General features: G+C 43.0%; 1 protein-coding gene across 8 annotated transcripts in view; it reads left to right on the top strand.

The window, feature by feature from the left end:
* celf2 (cugbp, Elav-like family member 2) overlaps positions 1–18,049 on the top strand; it is a 200,219-nt gene that overhangs the window by 24,988 nt on the left and 157,182 nt on the right. For all 8 annotated transcript variants that reach the window (XM_054624840.1, XM_054624838.1, XM_054624835.1 and 5 more), the window contains exon 2: positions 16,736–16,771. In XM_054624840.1, coding sequence (XP_054480815.1) covers positions 16,736–16,771 — 36 coding nt within the window. The remainder of the gene's footprint in view (positions 1–16,735; positions 16,772–18,049) is intronic.

Genomic DNA, 18,049 nt, shown 5'->3' with positions numbered 1-18,049 from the left:
GGATTAAAGGAGACGTGTTTTAAGTGCAGTTCTCTGTTCTCTGTCTAATGACGATCCGACTAAATGGTGCAAAATGGATTTTCTTGGTTGCAAAGTTCTCATTAGTATTCATGAAATCCTATCGTGTGCACATGATATATATATGAAGTGTAAGGTTTAAAAAATAGATGTTGAACATGCACTTTTACGTGCAAAAGAATGTAACACGAGTGCATCTGCAAAACGGCAGTATTGATGGATTAACTGAAGAAAAATATTATTTTGCCTCAATATCTGCACACAGCAACAGGAATGAAGCTCTTCGCTCATGCTCTCGATGATGGAAGTCGCGGCTTCAACATGTCGTTTTATTTTCCTCTCCTGCCACCCTCATCTCCTCACATCAGCTTCTCCCTCCCCTCCCCTCTCCTCCCCCTCCCCATCCCCATCCCCATCCCCTCCTCTCCTGTCTGGATAATATTACAGCTTATTATTTTTCATATTTCCATCCCTCCCTCTGCCCGTACCGGCCTGTCAGTCAAGCTGTCATGTGTGATTTAGAGCCGTCACTCCGGCTCTGGGGTTTCTGGGTGTTGGGGGGGGGGGTCCGCGGCTTGTTTACTGAGATGCGGCTGGAGGTGTCACGCTGCATGAGCCCGCTTCACCCTCCTCATCCTCCAAACCCCCCCCGCCCAGTGTGGGTGCAAGGCTTGGGTGGCAGAGTGCTTGTGCCAGGTGGGTGGTGGCTAATGACCATCTCTGGGTGGTGGGTTTCAGGCGTAGTTGCACGTGTGTGTGTGTGTGTGTGTGTGTGTACGCTCGTTCTCTCAGCCAACCAATTACTGTCCCGAGGAGCCGACAGCTGTCGCCACCATCCTCTTCTCCTTCCTCCTCTTCCTCCTTACTTCCTCCCAGTTGACAGGGTGGGGGGAGTCAGAGGGGGAGCCTCAGCCCCGGGTCCTGCTCCCTGGGGGAGTCATTACACCACTGTGGGACTCTCACACTCACACATGCACAGAGCAACACACACACGGCGTCGTGTCTCCTCTGTCTCTTTCTATCTATCACCATGCCACTGCAGCCTTCAATTAAGCCTTCAGCCTCCGCTTTTCGGGGATTTGATGCACATTCACGTGAACACACACACACACACACACTCATCTAACCCTAATGCCCCCTCTATATTTATCATTACTCGCTCCCCAGATGGGACTCGGTCCATTGGGTTCTGTATATAATAGAGCCTTTGCTGATAGAAGTAGAGTGTATAGATCTGACACTTTTTCTGTCTTTTTTTTCGTTTTTTAGGGACAAATTCATCACAAACATGAGCTTTTTTGTTGTTTGTTGCCACAGCGACTGCGGCGGCGTTGGTGGTGGTTTGAGCGCCACCGAGGTGCCATCCCGCTGCAGCACGCCCGCTCTCTCCCCCTCGCCACTCTCTCTTTCTTTATCTGAGACTGTAACACAAACCAGATTGGCCCTTATCTTGGTTCTCTCGCCACACACACACTCTCTCACACTCTCACATACACACACACACACTCTATCTATCCCACTCTCTTGCTTTCTTCTACATGTAAACACACACACATACACACGCACACACAAACTGCTAGAATTTACACACGCTATCATTCTCAATCTGTGAGTGGATATGCCAGCTATTTCACTTAACCATGCAGGGTAAGGATGTTGGCGGTTGGCAGTGGGGGAGGGAATGGGGGAGATTTTGGAAGAGGCGCAGAATATTTCACTTCAACCATGAATGCTGTGTTTAGATAAGGGGGCGCCTCGCTCGGAGTGTGTAACTGTTTGTACATACGTGCTCGCACGTGTGTGTGTGTGTAAGTCTTGTAGAGATTTACCTCCGACACACTTGTTAATCACAGAATTCATTAGTCACCGAGTCTCTAATTGTTTACTTTCCCCTGCGGCGGTACTACACAAGGTTGCCGGCCCTCCCTGTTACATTTTTGGAGGAACATGATGGTAAATTAATTTTCCTGGTAGCTCCGATTCAATTAGTCATTTCTGAGTACACTCTATTAGCTGGGAAATTGTGCATTTTGGAAGTCAGAATGGGGGAATCTGGGTTTGATCGTGTTTCTTACCTGGGAAAAAAAAGACAAAGTAGGGGAGACAGAGGGGGAGACTGAGGGAGACCTAGTCGGGGAGGAGAGATGGAGTAATGGGCCTGAGGGACGAGTTGGAAGAGAAATGCTCTGGTTTACTTTGAGTGGCTCTGTAATGTAGACTGAAGCCCAGTGAGAGTGGAAAGATAAATTGATCTATTAATAAAACCATAATCTACTAATAAAATCAAATGGATTCACTAATTGGTAGGTACATCACAAGTGATGCAGCTTAAGCAAGACCAACTATTTGTTTTCATTTTATTTAATGCAAAAAAATTGCACTGATTGTATGGCTTATTTACAGCAATAGTGCTTTATGAATAAAGTTACTACAATGAAATTACTACTAACCAATAGTTATCTAGACAGGAAGTTACAATCATCAAGAGCAGCTTTTTATCACACATTGTTCTATTGTTCATATCGGGATTGTGCGAACTTTAACTCTAAAAACATTCTGCTTCTTTGGATCAGTTTCCAAAGCAACACTCAAAAGTGACCTCTGTGATTCTGTATTTGATCAAAGAGAAGTCACGGAACCCTAAACGCAACGAGCCAACCTATGAAATAACTAGCCCGTAGTCAGAAAGACACAAAGACAAAAGACAAACAATTCAACAGTTTTCATGTCAAACTGAAAATCCGTCAATGTGGTTAAAGCTACCACATGGTACTTTCATTTTGTGTTGATTTTGGCGGCCCCTGTGGACTAAAGCAGTAGTGTTTCAGAGCACTAGAGTCCCTTTAGAAAACCTCTAATTTTACTGCAGCAGGGTTCTGACAGTCTAACTCGTTCAGTCCTGGTTTAGGTTCTCCAGTTGCCTCCCTTTTCTCCAGCAGGCCCAGCAATACGGCCTAGTCTCTGCTGGATCTGGGTCTGTCCACGGTGGACTGGTCTCTGCTGGATCTGGGTCTGTCCACGGTGGACTGGTCTCTGCTGGAGTCTGATCTGAAGGAGTTCTGGTGAACCTGCATGATGTCATCTGAATTTCACCAGAATCCGACCCGGTGGCTCCGATGACGAGCTTTAAGAATAACTTTATAGAAACAGACATTCTTCTCTCTGATGGTCTCGTTTACTGATGGAGGTCATAAAGAGACTTCAGTATTCAGTTAAAAGTCCCTCATAGTAACTTTAAAAAGAAAAAGGGGAGTATTTGAATGACTGTTTTAATGTGAACCACATGCTAATGTGTTAAATGAAACCTAGCAAATGTCTTTCTCTACAACTGTCTTTTTGAGCATTTGAGCCTGGTTTTAACATCTTGACATCTTAATATCTTTGTACCTAAACATGTCTAAAAAGAGAAATCCCCCTTTTGGCCGAGGCTGAACAAGCTCTCAAACAGCTCCCTCACATACTGCTGGAAATGATCCATTTATACTGTATGTTCTAGTTTTGTGCTCCAGAAACCACATTGTGAACTAGTTTTCTGTAAACTGGTTGACTAATTGGCTTCAGTGCCTTGACCTGACCCGAGTGGAGGAACCTCCATCTGTAAAGGCCCGTCTTCATGTCAACGTACGGACACACGCTGTATACATATGTGTACTTGAACTGTTTTTTTATGTGTCGCGGCCCGAGCTGCATGCGGATGAGCTAACGCGGGGCAATCAGCGCTTCAAGGCGCACATGCACTCCGGCACTCACAATACTGAAATACAGATGCAATAGACCATATCACAAGTGAACTTACTGAAACTATGCATTATAGATCAACACACTCTCTTTCTCTGCCTCTCACACACATATTTTTTTTCATACCCCTTCCTCATTTCAATGAATCTCCACGCACGCTCACACGCCACATCACAAATGATGGGATTTAAACATCAACAGTATGAAATATTCATGTGTCAGTGCCAGCCGCTCGAGCAGAACTACCACCAAGGGGGATTTGCCTTCAGATCTGAGGATACTACTGCATTCATCCCTCTCTTTCTCTAACTCTCTCTCTCTCTCTCCCTCTCTCTCTCCCTGTTGTGTTGCAGCGTTCGGAGCCATTGTCACGGTGTTGTGTACAAGCGCGTTCCTGAGTTTTGTTCTAGTTTTATATGATATCGCCTTTCCACTCTCAAGTGTTGTTATGTCGGTGTCTTTGAGGCGGGGGTGTCCTCGCTCGACATGTTGGGGAGGCAGGAAGGGCGGGCGAGAGAGAAAGACATTAGTAACTGAAGGGAAGAGAGAGAGTTCAGGACTTGGAGGTCCAAGTGGATTTCAGAGCTCTGTTCTCTGTGTTTAGACATTGTTTATGAGAAAGTTAAAGGTGCCCACTTCAAAATTGTGAGTATGTCTATTCACTCTGCACGGCTCTCAACATGGCGACGGCTTAGCTGGCAGCTTGCAGCTAACAGCGCAAACTACGGCAACAGTGCTGATGGAGCAAACAGGGTTTACCTGAGGGGGTAACATGAGGGTTGGCGCTACGCTCTGAATGTTGTAGAATCTTTAAGACCATAATTTACAACTACTACCCCTTAAAAAATAAGTAAATAAATCAATATTGTTAATAATAATAATAATATATAGTAAAGCATGTCATGATAAGCAAGCAACAAAGTGCTTCACATAAGACAACAAATACAAGCAATTGGAAACACTGCTGGTAAATAGAAAGACATTAATCTTGACCAGATTAAAACTAAACGTTTAAGTAAGACCAGTTCCAGTAAAAGAAAAGAAAAAGAGAAAATAAAGTCGTTTCAAATAGAATGAAGTAAAATCATCTTTATGTAATATATTTGAAGTGTTCTCACAGGTTGTTAAAATATTGTCAAAGGACCTACGTTCTGTTTAAGCTAAATGTCAAACTTAATTTCTATTTCAATTTACTTAATTTAACCGTATAATTTTCTCAGTGTCAACAATGCTTCCCTGGGAGCCCTCGTTACGTATATTAAAAACATAACTACCCAGCACAAGCAGTCTTCGGAGTGCAAGAAAAGGTGCATTCAAATCAATTTTGAGAACATTTTTAGGGCATAAAGCGTAAAGCAGTAAAGCCACAGGGATCATTTTTACCCCAATGTGATGTCATCCTATTTAACAACATAGTGAACAATCCTTTTAGAGTATAAACCAATATGTGGAGAAGGGTGTGATCATTTTATTGGTTAGATTCCATGTTCACTCCCACTAGTCCACAATGACATCACCATAAAAGGCAGTTACAGCTGCACCGGGGTTAAACTTTAAATGTTGCACTGGTAGCCACGCCCCATTCAGTGATGTCACAACAGGTGTTGACAGATGGAAAACACCTGCTTCAACACATTTGAGGAAAGTAAAAGATATCACTTTATACAAAAATAAAATGCTAATTGGTGACTAATCACAATCTTGCATGTAAACACAGGTGATTCTGTATTCTGGTCCATGGGGTTAAAATCCTAAGGTAGGTTCTAAAGCCAACACTGTAAAAAATATATTTGAAAGTATAAAACTACAGCAGCACAAGATTCAAAAAGTTTAAGGAGATGTGGATTGGAACTTGGAGAGGAAAAAAAAGCTAGGAGGTCTAAGAAAGAAAAGTTTGCGAGAGTCTTAGATTGCGAGCGTGATGGAGTATAAGGAGATACATCGAGTACCAATGGAAGAGGTGGGGGGGGAGTCAGATATGGGCCCAGTGGTCATCGTTCCTCCCGAGATTCATCCCTTTTTCCATTTAAAAGATGTGATTACACAGCGACAATGCGTGCACACACACTTTCACACATACGCACACACACACACACACACGCTGCCGGCGGTGTTGATCCAATTTAGGAGGTTAGAAGGGAGGGATAAGGAGATAGAGGGAGGAAAAAGAGGGGAGCGGAGGGGTGAAAGGCAGCCATGTAAGAGAGCCGACGACGAAGGAGAGGGGGAGAGAACGCTCTCTCTCTCTCTCTCTCTCTCTCGTTTGTCATTCTGTCGGCGCCGTATGCAGATGAGCAGCTAATATGATATCTCTGCTGAGCTGATGGATGTTTAAAATGATATGGCAACCCTGAGCAGCCTCGCCGCATGCTGCCTGCCAGGGATGGAGTGTGTGTGTGTGTGTGTGTGTGTGTGTGTGTGTGTGTGTGTGTGTGTGTGTGTGTGTGTGTGTGTGTCACTCAGTGAAAACTATATCCAAATCATTGCAGCGCCGACAGATGCTTCCCAACTTTCAGCTTCTGTTAGTCACTTGTGTTTCTTGCCTCATTGGACTTTGTGAGAAGTTGCCATGTTCCATGAGATCTCAGCAGTTAACCAGTACTTGATAGTTATGACTACAGATGCATAAAATGTCCAAAATTTTGGATGAGTTAGACATTTTGGGGAGTCTTTTTTGCAGCCAAAAACATGTGGAAAGTCACACGCTTTCATCTTTTTATCCAAGTTGATTGGATAAAAAGCACCTGCCGTTACTCAGCAACCGAAAACTGCGTGCTGCGATGGCGTTGATGATGAAGTTGCGGTTATTAAGCGGTTAGCCTCACTGACTTAACTTATCAAAGATACATTTTCCAGCACCGCAAATCCCCTTACAGTTGCTTTACTGCTTGATTTGTCAAGTTCAGTTTGGTTGACCTTCCAACCGAGTGTTGTGACGTCGTTGGTCGGCAAATAACCAACCCAACTAATGAAGGAAACGAGTACTAGCCAATCAGAGGCAGAGTAGTGCAGGTCGTGCTTTCGCCATCGAAGAGAAAAGAATCAGCCTGCAGCCGGTTAGCTTAGCACAAACAATGGAAACAAGGGGAAACAGCTAGCTTCTGTCTTGACTTAACATCTGCCTACATATTGTATATACAAAAAAGTAAGTGAAACTGATGCTCATGCATACTATTCCTTTTGCACGGTGCAGCGTGGGATCTTGTCGTCGCCATGAGGTTGCCAGGCAACCAGCAGAGATTCCAGGAAGTCCCTGCAGCCACCCAAGAAATAGTCCTTGTCATGATCCCTTATGAACAAAAATATAATTTACCATCATTTATGTTTGGAAATGTTTTGCAGAAGACACATGGATGCCTTGTTGGGTTGAAACCTGGTTATATAATCAATAGAGCTCTATAATATTCATCATATTAAAGGCGATGGATGCTGGTTTTTAGGAAATCACAGCCAGTCGTTTTTAGTTTGTGTATCTGTCTGTGTGCATTTATTCTCTACATTGTCATGGTGGTAATGAGAAATAGGGATGGCTGTGAAGAGTGAAGGGAGGGGGGGCAGGACGGATGGGATTCTCCACAGACTTCATTAGTTAAAACAAAGCCAGTTGTCCATTTGGGCTCTTTCACAGCCTAATTGATATTGATTTACTGATTTGCTCAAGGGTGATTTAAAAGCATGTTTGCTGTTCTCGTCAATGCTGCTTTCCCTCTGCTCTCTCTTGTCTCCCTCTCTCTCTTGTCTCCCTCTCCATCCCTTTTTCTGGCATCAACAACAAGAACTTGTCGTAAGAATGATTATTCTTTCTGGCGAATTGTTTTTTCCTCCTCAAGTTTTCTTTTTCAAATCATACTTAACAACCGTGGGTCTCTACGCACCCCTTCTCCTCCCACTTCTGTCAGCTCATCACCATCACATTATTTTATGACATAATGAGAAGAGAGATAATTGTCTTTTTCTACCTAATTCCCTCTCCAAGATAAGGACTTGTCATTGCAATGAATTAGTGAGGGTTATCTTTTTTATTTGTTGTTGTTGTTGTTGTTGTTGTTGTGGACTCCTCAGCTAGCGTAGCGCTGATAGATCGTCGCCATCCCCGTCACTGGATAATGATAGTTATCATAAATGGTTAGCGGTTGGCTAAGTGAAGCATTGAGATCAATGGCAGTGGTGTTAGCGTTAGAATGAAGGAGGCCTTTTATCATGCTGATGGATGGCAGGCCTGTCTTTAATGTGACATGTTATGATCATATCAATTTGTGCTCAGTTCTCATCGACATCACTTTATTGCCTCTTCGTTTCTCACAGTCCATCACCCCGGCACTGTAAATTCTGCCTCGAAATGGCAGCGTGCCACGACGCTCCATAAACCAACCATCTCTCTTCCTCTTCTACTTCCCTTCTGCTCTCCCTCTCCCTCTCTTTAATCCACCTGATTTCCACTCTATTTCGATACCTCTCTTCCTCTATTTACTGTCCTCCTCCTCCTCGTTGATAGACGTTCGCCAGACAGCCTCAGCGAAAGAGTGAAGGAATCAGACTGGGATTAAAATGTAATATCAGACTATTAAAGAGATTAGTGGTTGAGATTTCCGCCGTCTGAGCTACCTCCCGATCTGATGAGCTGGCATTCATGATATTGATTTATTCCCTCCGGCTTCTTTTATCGGTCCACACATTCACATGGACGGCGATAGATCTGATATGGTGGCCTTTTATGAGGCACCTTGTCACCGGTGGGGACTTGGCGCTGAGTAACCGCCCGACTGGCCGCCAGGAGATGATTGTTAGAGAAGTGAAGTTTATTCATCAAATCCGTAGTTTTGTAAAGAGCGGCAACAAGAAGGCGGATAAGGACAATGCTGGTTTCCGATCCTCAAGCGGTCAAAATGAAAAGGACCTGGTGTTGAAACTGCTAATGAAAGCTTCAGATGGAACAACGTCCCAAACAAAAGAGCCATAATTATTTCCAATGAAGACAAACCATCCTTCAAGGCGAACAAGGTAGCAGGACGGGATCGAGGTTCCTTATTAGTCTCATCTGAAACACTCAAATATCTTTCCGTTCACACGTTTTTGTAATGATTGTTGTAGTCAGGATCATGTTTTCACCCATTTCAACCATCAATCCATCCAAATCTACTCCTCCTTCTACTAATGCATCCACTTAAACCGCTAATCAGTTGGATGCTCCATGATCCAAAATGCAACTTGAAATCAATCCTTTGGTTTATGGTACAATTTTACAACCCTCTTATTGGCAGGGGATTGCTCTTAAAATCATGTACATCTAAGAAGAGGGGCAAAATGTTGACTCTTATTATGAGTCAACCTTCTACTCCAGCCACATTCGAGATTCGAGAACTTGTCAATTACTGCCGATTGGTTACTGACCTTTGGCCTCTGATAGTGACACACCGAGTCACCCTTCAGCGTCTCTATGAAACCCTAAGGGCTTTCAACTAACTCCAATAAACCCGTACAGGTCTGTGTTAGAATGTCAGAGCAGCTGATGTAGCATAAGGAACAATACAGGCAGCACAGGGAGAATGGACGGATCAAACAAACACAGGACTTTCACCCAGTAAACTGCTGTTCATGTCCTGTGTGAAACCATGTCGAAGTTTAATCATTTTACCGTAGTTTTAACACGTAACTTCTTTCCCCAAATGGACTCATTTTACAAAACCAACCATAATCTTTCCTAAACCTAACCAACTAGTTTTGTTGCAAAAGGAAACTAATATTGGACTTTTATTTTGGAAAGAGACTGTATGCATGTAAGGAACAGAAACTGTACACATCCTGGAAACACAGAAGTTTATTTTGAAGGGACAGCATATGGAAGAAGTGGAAACAGAGTCGTCCAAAACTGCAGCTAGAGGGTAATTAAGAATGTCACAGTTTGACACCACTGACTGATCCACCAGTTGACCTCTGCCTTCCTCTCCTCCCCCCATCACTGCCCCACCCATCTACACACCTGTTCCCACTCTCCTCATCAGCCCTGCAGTGATCTGACCATCCCTTCCTGACCCTCCCTCTCACCTGCATCTCATTTCCTCATTAGCCTTTCAGCACAAACACCAGCTCAGCTCCATTCATTCACTGACAGACCATCATAGCTGCGATGCTGCTTTCCTTTCCTGTGTACTGGAGCTGCTTGTCTGCCTACTTGTACCTGCCAGTAAGCCTATATTTCTGATCCTGTGTGCCTGCATTTATCTGTGTTTGGGTCCTACTTGCTACCTGAATTCATTAATGCAAATTTATGTCTACTTTTTGTGACTTAATCTGAAAGTAACTTGTGCAGCTCTGTTAGCTTTGACTGCATGTAACATTGGCCAAACACAAAACAGTTTAACAGCTGAAATGTGTCCAAAAATCCTCCCTTAGTCTTTTGTACTTTGGATACCTTCTTAAAAAGGTTCTACATTAATGAAACTAAAACAGCAGATGAATTCACAATCGGCTGTTATGTTGAATATTCTTCATCAAGCCATGATCCTCGAATTGAATCCTCCCCTCCGTCCCGTCTCCTGCAGCAACCTTCGTGCTCCTCCCATGTTCACTTTGCACGATGTTATCATCCGGACACCCTGTAATAACCCGGCTCTTGGCTCCACACGCACACACACCGGCATCGTATCCGTCGTCCCAATCAAAACTTTAATGCATCTCAATTTAACCACTGTAACACACACACACACACACACACACACACACGCAGAGTTAGTTTATTGTGTTGTGAGCAGTGACGGGTCGTGGAGGGCGGCATCAGTAATGCGTGACGCGTGCCTCCATAACGCCGGCCTCATTTGCATGTGTGAGGAGGTCTGGGGCTAATGGAGCTGATCTGTAGCGCTGTTATTAAATGGGGGGCGTGGGGGGCGTGGGGGGGGGTTGGTATTATTAAAGAGGAGGAATGAGAGACAAAAAGAGTGGAGGTCTCCTCTCTCCCCTCCCAGAGACATGATGGATGATTCAGGAATCTGTTCTTTCGCTGAGTTGAAGTTGTTGTGCAATTTTCAGTGGTCACACACACACACACACACACACTTACAATGTGCGTGTGTGTGGGTGCGTTTGCGTGTGTGTGTGTGCGTAAGTACGCTGCGACCAGCATGCATGCCCTTTGAATATCACGAGGTAAATGAGGCCTAACACACGACTACCTCTTCTCCCTTTTGTTCACCCTCTGCCTCTCAGGTCGTTTCTCTCACTGCGTTTAAATGTCCTCAATATGTCACACACGCATGCATGAACGCATGTATCCCTGTGCACACACACACACACACACACACACACACACACACGGTAAATGAAGCCCGTTGGGGCACTTGTTTGAGACCCTTTTTATATTGCACACATGCACAGTTTTACTGCTGCATATTACAGTGTAATGGCTATTTTGCCGCAACTCCTGCATTACACTGTAGAGTAGTTTCCCTTTGAATTGCATATTGAATAGACTGTACAATATTGTGTTATTATGCATTGATCTTTATGGTCTTCTCAGTGACATCAACAATCCTGATGTTTATTTTCATTATGAAATGCCAATGCTGCATTAGCATGTGTTAAATAATGGGAACGCGGTCGTAGAGAGTTTATTGTTGTTGAATAGAAGCTGAATTCAAACAATGGGTGTTAATGGTGAAAAGATTTAAAAGTTTTCTTTGCAGGCACATTTTAAGCCTGCAGGTAGATTTTGGGTGGAGAACACACACAAGTATTTGCTTTTATGAACTGTTGAGTCACTCCCAGTTGTGTCTTTCCCAATACACGAGCTTGCACCCTGAATGCAGCATCATTCAGAAGATGATTAATGAAATGTCAGAGTGCTGGTGTCGCTCAGGTCTCGATTTCATCCAATCCCCATCCGCCTTCAGCGCTTTGGCACGGCCGTGTACGAGACTCATCCTCCAATGGGAGAGTTTAGATCCATCTGGAGGCGGGCCAGCAGCCCACATCTGACATCTTAAGACCTGGCACAGTTTGCCAGAATGACACTTGCTGTCTCACACTTACACACACACACACACACACACACACACACACACACACACACACACACACACACACACACACACCTGCGATGGAGAAACGATTAAGACAAAGAAAGAAGTGGGAAGTCTTGGAAGGGTGTGAAAGTCAAGTGTGTGAATGTATTTATCGGTTTTTAAAAGATGTGTGTGTGTGTGTGTGTGTGTGTGTGTGTGTGTGTGTGTGTGTGTGTGTGTGTGTGTGTGTGTGTGTGTGTGTGTGTGTGTGTTTGGATGTGTTGATTGGATGGGGATTGTGGGTGCAGTATGAGATGCGGGTTGTGTTTATGTGAGAGGAGAGAAGGAGAGAAGTGTTTGATGAAGAAAGTGTTAGAATGACTGCAAAGAGGAGGAGGATGAAGGAGAGAAAATAGACTTTCAGCATGATCGAATATTAAAATTAACAATTAATCAGTCCGGCAATAAACAGCCTTTGTCTGTCTTTATATAATTATGAATCAAATATATTTCACTCTGTACTGGTTTCCAGACAGAATAAGACATTTAGAGATGTCACTTTGGATCCTGTATGTGGTAATCATACCTCTGCTGGTTAACTACAGCGATATGCACCAAAATTAACAGATTTTGCTGTGATATAATTGCAATAAATGGATTAAATGGATGCAGAAAAAACTACATAATAATGCAGATGAAACAAAAAGTCATGTTTAGTCAGGTCTGTTCACAAGATGACAAGCAAACAACTTTTAAAATGCTTGTTTTCTGAATGGACTTTGGATTGATGGATTGGCAATAATGTTTTTTTCTGTGTCATATTCAACGATGTGAGGACATCAGCAATGACAGGAGAATCCAAACACCGATATATGCTTTCACAACACAGCGTCTTCTCACGTTTATTCACGGATTATTTGAATTTGTATGTTATCGCATCGCGTTAAAAATGTGTGCCTGTACTAAAGAAAAGAGTAAAAGCCTCTCGGTGTAGAAACAAGTTGTTTTTCTGCTGCTCAATAGAAAAAATTTCAGACACGTTGCACAATGCAGACAAGATTTGTGTAAACGCAGGTTTCTGCAGTGCATCTGAACTCTTTCTTTGATTTCCTCCTCTGACCTGGTTTACTTGTGTCAGTTATATAATGTGTTAACATCCCATAAGGGGTTTAACATGGTATGGTGTGTTTTTACATTTCATGTCATTTCCAATATTCTAATATTGTGGGGGGAAAAAAATCACTTTGAATAAAAGCTTTTGTCATCAATGGTGCTTGTCAGCGTTGTGACAGCTGGCTCACAGCGTCTCCCTCCATGTAGTCTGAACGCAGAGTGTGTGTCCAAAAATATGCCCGCGGTACTCGCCGGGTCTCGCCACCTGCTCCGTCTTCACGTCGGGCTCTGGCACCGTCGCCCGAGGAGCCCCTCACCCCTTTCAGCTTCGTTTTACGTCACCGCCGGGCCTGCAGGAGTGTGCGCTCACACACACACACACACACACACACACACACACATACGGGACGCCAAAAAGCTGTCCGTCGTGAAGCATAAGTCTGGCTTCGGTCCACCTGGACGCTGTTCTCCCATCTGCTTCCATCCCGGTGCTCAATTCTGACCCCAAGTCCCGTCGGCTCGACTTATGCAGACCAACAAGGGCCGATTGATGCTGTTGAGTCCTGGAAATCATCACATGCTCTGTAAAGAGATGTTTATACTTTTTATAAGTAGCTCTGTAATACGATTGTGGTCAGAGGGAAATGTGGAAAGGTTGAGCTCCAGACCTAAAGTGGTCCCTTGTGCAACAATAAAAGTCCCCGCTGTAATTGTATAAAAGGCTTTTAAAGATATGTCCACACAAACAAACCTTTAAAAACCATGTTTCCCTAAAATGTCATCTTGTTATAAGACAAACGGCCTTGTTTTAAACCTTGTGCCAGTGCATGTTTGAGGTAATCCAATTGGATTTCATAGACCATTGGGGCTTTTTTTTAGGGGTAATCCAATATTTTTGAATGGGCTTTATTGGCGTATGACGGAGGGAAATGTTCTAAACCATTAAAGAGGCATTTCGTCTGTCATCAGTCCAACTTCTTGGAAAGAAATGGAAGGAGAATGGACCAGTTAGCATTAGCAGGGATAGCTAGCGTGAATGAACAGACAAAGAAAGGAAAAAGTTAAATTCCCACAGTTACAGCAGAGGTCACACGTTTTGATTGACAGGTCATCTCTGGGAACATCAGTGCAAAAACAACCCAAACTAAATCTTTATCAGAAAAGAAGGTGGCTTTTGACTGAACATGTAAGGACATCACTTCTTAAATTCAAATGTTTCAGCTTAGATCAAATTAAGACACATAACTTTCACATATTGCACTTTTTAAAACCCCAATCTTACAAATGTAAAGCCTGTATTGATTGTTGGATCCTCAGATCTCATCACCCTCGACTAAATATCAAGTAAATAAGTGGAGTTTTGGTCGTTTCACCGTCTTTAGTTTTAATCCTACTCATATAATTCCTCTAATGAAGTTTTATTGGGGTCTTTATAACTGTTAGGTTTAAGCTGCGGCGGGTTAATAAGTAATAAGATCCGTGCTGTGTAAACGTTTCCCTTGTAGATATGGATGTAAATTCAAAAAAAATCTGAGAGGTGGTGGGTGTAGTTTTATGCGTACTAGTTTTATGAGTGTCTTCTTTGTGTGTGTGTGTGTGTGTGTGTGTGTGTGTGTGTGTGTGTGTGTGTGTGTGTGTGTGTGTGTGTGTGTGTGTGTGTGTGTGTGTGTGTGTGTGTGTGTGTGTGTGTGTGTGTAAACCTGTGAGTGCGAGCAGTGTGTGTTTGATGTTCCATTTACCCTGTTTCATAATTCATGGCATGGGGAGAATGGACTGGAGCGGAGGTGGGTGTGTGTGTGTGTGTGTGTGTGTGTGTGTGTGTGTGTGTGTGTGTGGTGTGTGTGTGTGTGTGTGTGTGTGTGTGTGTGTGTGTGTGTGTGTGTGTGTGTGTGTGTGTGTGTGTGTGTGAGAGAGAGAGAGAGAGAGGGGCAGGATAACAGGATGAGTGTTCTGTGGTCGGAGATGAAACAGACAAGAGTGTGTCTTTGAAATGCAAAGAGTGGCGATAGCAGTGATTGGCCACTGTGTTGAGGAGGAGCAAGGAGTTTTTTCCCAGCATTTCATCATAATGCACTCTCACACACACACACACACACACACACACACACACACACACACACACACAGAGAGAGATTGGTTATTAATGACAGCACTGTTAATTCATTATTAATTTATTTACCTCTGTGACATAAAACCCGGGCTAATTCGGTTCAGCTCTGAGCTCTGGAGGATTGTGTGTGTTTGTGTTGCATGGAGTGTAATGCTGACTCTCTCACACACACATACACACTTACACACACACATACACACTTACACACACATAGTTTCTCGTAGTGGGGCCTGGGGACCAATTTATTTACATGCAGTGGAAGAGAAACGGAGGATTGGAGGGAGGGATAAAACAAAAAGGGAAGAAGAGAGAAAAAGGAAGCAGCAGGGAATTACAGAGAAAAACCCAGTGGAACGAACAAGTTTCTATTCTGCTCCCAAGGACAGACTGTGTGTGTGTGTGTGTGTGTGTGTGTGTGTGTGTGTGTGTGTGTGTGTGTGTGTGTGTGTGTGTGTGTGTGTGTGTGTGTGTGTGTGTGTGTGTGTGTGTGTGTGTGTGTGTGTGTGTGTGTGTGTGGCCATTGTCTTGTGGTTTGTGTCATATTTCCAGAAACACTGGCCTTCATCGCCGCCCGACTGTTTTACTTCCGCTGTTGAAAAGTAGCAAAAGTAAAGTTAAAACTGCAAAAGCTCCTCGACAGTGCCAAGTACTCGGTTTGAAAACGGGCATCATGTACAAATGATGCGATCGTAGCGTTGATAGATTGTTGTCCCCATTTGTTTTAAGGAGTTTTTTATGGTTTTGTACCGTTCATATCTGAACTGGAACTTGTACCCGGAATTTATTACTGGAACCCAACCTCTATAATAACAAAAATGTAATTTCAGTTGTATAACCTTCATCCTTTGATAAAGTTTGTCACCAGCTGTGACAGCTTTGCATTTTGCCTTACAAATACTGCTGCAAGGGTTGTCTTTTTTTAAAGCTTTAAGAAGTGGACCCACTGTGACTTGAACAAGCTGCAGGGGTGACAAACGTTGCTCTCTCACCCAGATGGGTTCTTGGGTACCGAAATTTGGCACAAATTACAAAGTTTGATCATCATCATCGGTTCGGGAATATACAATGATGTTATGTTATATGTGGCTTTATGTTATCATCTTGCTGAACTTTCACGGTGTTAATGGTAAACAAGGATAAAAAAACATCAGTCTTGGTGAATGTTCTTACTGGTGACAGCAGAGTGTCATCAACGTAAAGTGACAGAATGACCTCATTTGTATAGAGATGAAACTCTATGTTTATGAATGAATGTGTATAAACCATAGACTGTCTATGGTATAAACAATAACGTCACTGATATATTTATGCATAGATGATATTATTTTGAGTGTTGATGGAGCAGCTACAATGTTAGCATAGCATAGTCCAATTGATCCAGACTCCATTCAGAAAACAAGCATTTTAAAAGTAGTTCGCTCATTGTCTTTCAGACAGACCTGACGAAGCATGAATTCAGACTTTCTTACAAATGTGCATCATTATGTAATTATTTTAGCATACTTTTTATCTGTTCATTGCGAATAAATCCCAGGAAAGTCTGATTCATTTGGTTTTAAACTGCTGTAGTGACTTGCTAGATTATCAAATGTCAAACTTGTGCGAGTAATTCAAGGCATATGGGTCTCCATGAGATGCTTTTAACTTTGGTAACATCCCTGCTTTCACACGGAATACGTTGTATAAATTTACATTTTTTCATAATTTGTTTTTAGTTTTTCATGTTTTATTAATTCACTTCCTTCTTGTTTTGCAGGCAGGACGCCAGCGACCTCTCTGGGCCGATTCAAAGGTACTGTTCCACATCTTTTATTCTTCTTCCCTCTCATCCCTCACTCCTTCTCTTCCCTTCGGCCTCGTCCTCAACGAGGCTTGCATGGTTTACGTTCAAGCTTCAGACCAAACACTGACTTTATCAACAGGCTTTTTAAGCTCCAACACTGGAGTGGTTGTTGGCGATCTTGCTGAGGGGTTTTGGGGGCAAAGTGGAAGGACAGGAGGAAGATGAGACTAGTCGGTGTGTTGAGAGAGTGAGAAATAAAAGGGAGAGAGAGAAAAAAGGGGAAATTGGAACGGAGAGATGTGACGCGGCTCAGATCTACGGCCGCGGAGGGTCATTAAACTAAACCCTTTGGCGACAGAGCGACAGATCAAGCAAGGAGAGGGGAGAAGACGGTTTAAATAAGGGCCCATCTTAAAATAGCAGAACCTATTTCTCATCCGAGGCAGAGTTAACAGGAAGAGGATGAATATCCTGCCCTGAAAAACCTTCACCACACCCCCGTTCCTTCCAACGCGGAGAGAGATAGTAGCAAGAAGAAATAGTCTGAACACTATTTCACCTGTTTAACATCATATGAACGCTCATAAAGAATTATATTGCACCTATAATACTTTATGTCTTCTGTTAACACTTGTTAAATTTAGTTAGCATGAACCTAAAGGGCAGGGACCTTTTAATAGAACCATAAACATTTATAGAATTCATAATTCAGCAGCAGTGGCTCCACTTACGGCCATTTAGCATGAATATTTGTTTGTTTGTCTGTTTTGCACAGGATTATTTTGCTTTTCAACACTGGGAAAAAATATTGTTATAATAGATTATAATGTGTGCACTTCTCTGAGTAGTCGTTGAGATGAGTAGATTCTCTTTTATTCAGGTACTTTTTGAATGAAGTGTTGTACGCCAGTGAAATTGCATCCATTTCAGAGGACAAATACACTTCAGTGGGTTCTTGATGTTGTACCAAACAGAACACGAGATGTATCTTTGCTTAAGTATTAAAGTTGAGTATTTTTGAGGAACTAGCAAGACAACATTACGTCACGCGGGATTCTGAAACCATGTTATCAGAAAATCTAAAGTAGCAGACAAACATAAATGTTGCGCAGAGGGAATTGTGGATTTTCTCTCAAAACAACACAGTGGCAAACCGATAAAACAAAAGAAGACAAAGGTTCAGGAAGTGTTCACAGTGATGGATTATAAATGTCGAGCCAGTTTTGAGTCTTCCGCGAGGCGATTTTTCATTCTGTAATGAAATGAGCTGAATCTAATGGTTAGAAA

This window comes from Anoplopoma fimbria, chromosome 23, assembly GCF_027596085.1.
Source record: "Anoplopoma fimbria isolate UVic2021 breed Golden Eagle Sablefish chromosome 23, Afim_UVic_2022, whole genome shotgun sequence".
Classification (NCBI taxonomy): Eukaryota; Metazoa; Chordata; class Actinopteri; order Perciformes; family Anoplopomatidae; genus Anoplopoma; species Anoplopoma fimbria.
The sequence above is the reverse complement of the archived record's forward strand: the minus strand, read 5'-3'. Positions and strand labels throughout refer to the sequence as shown.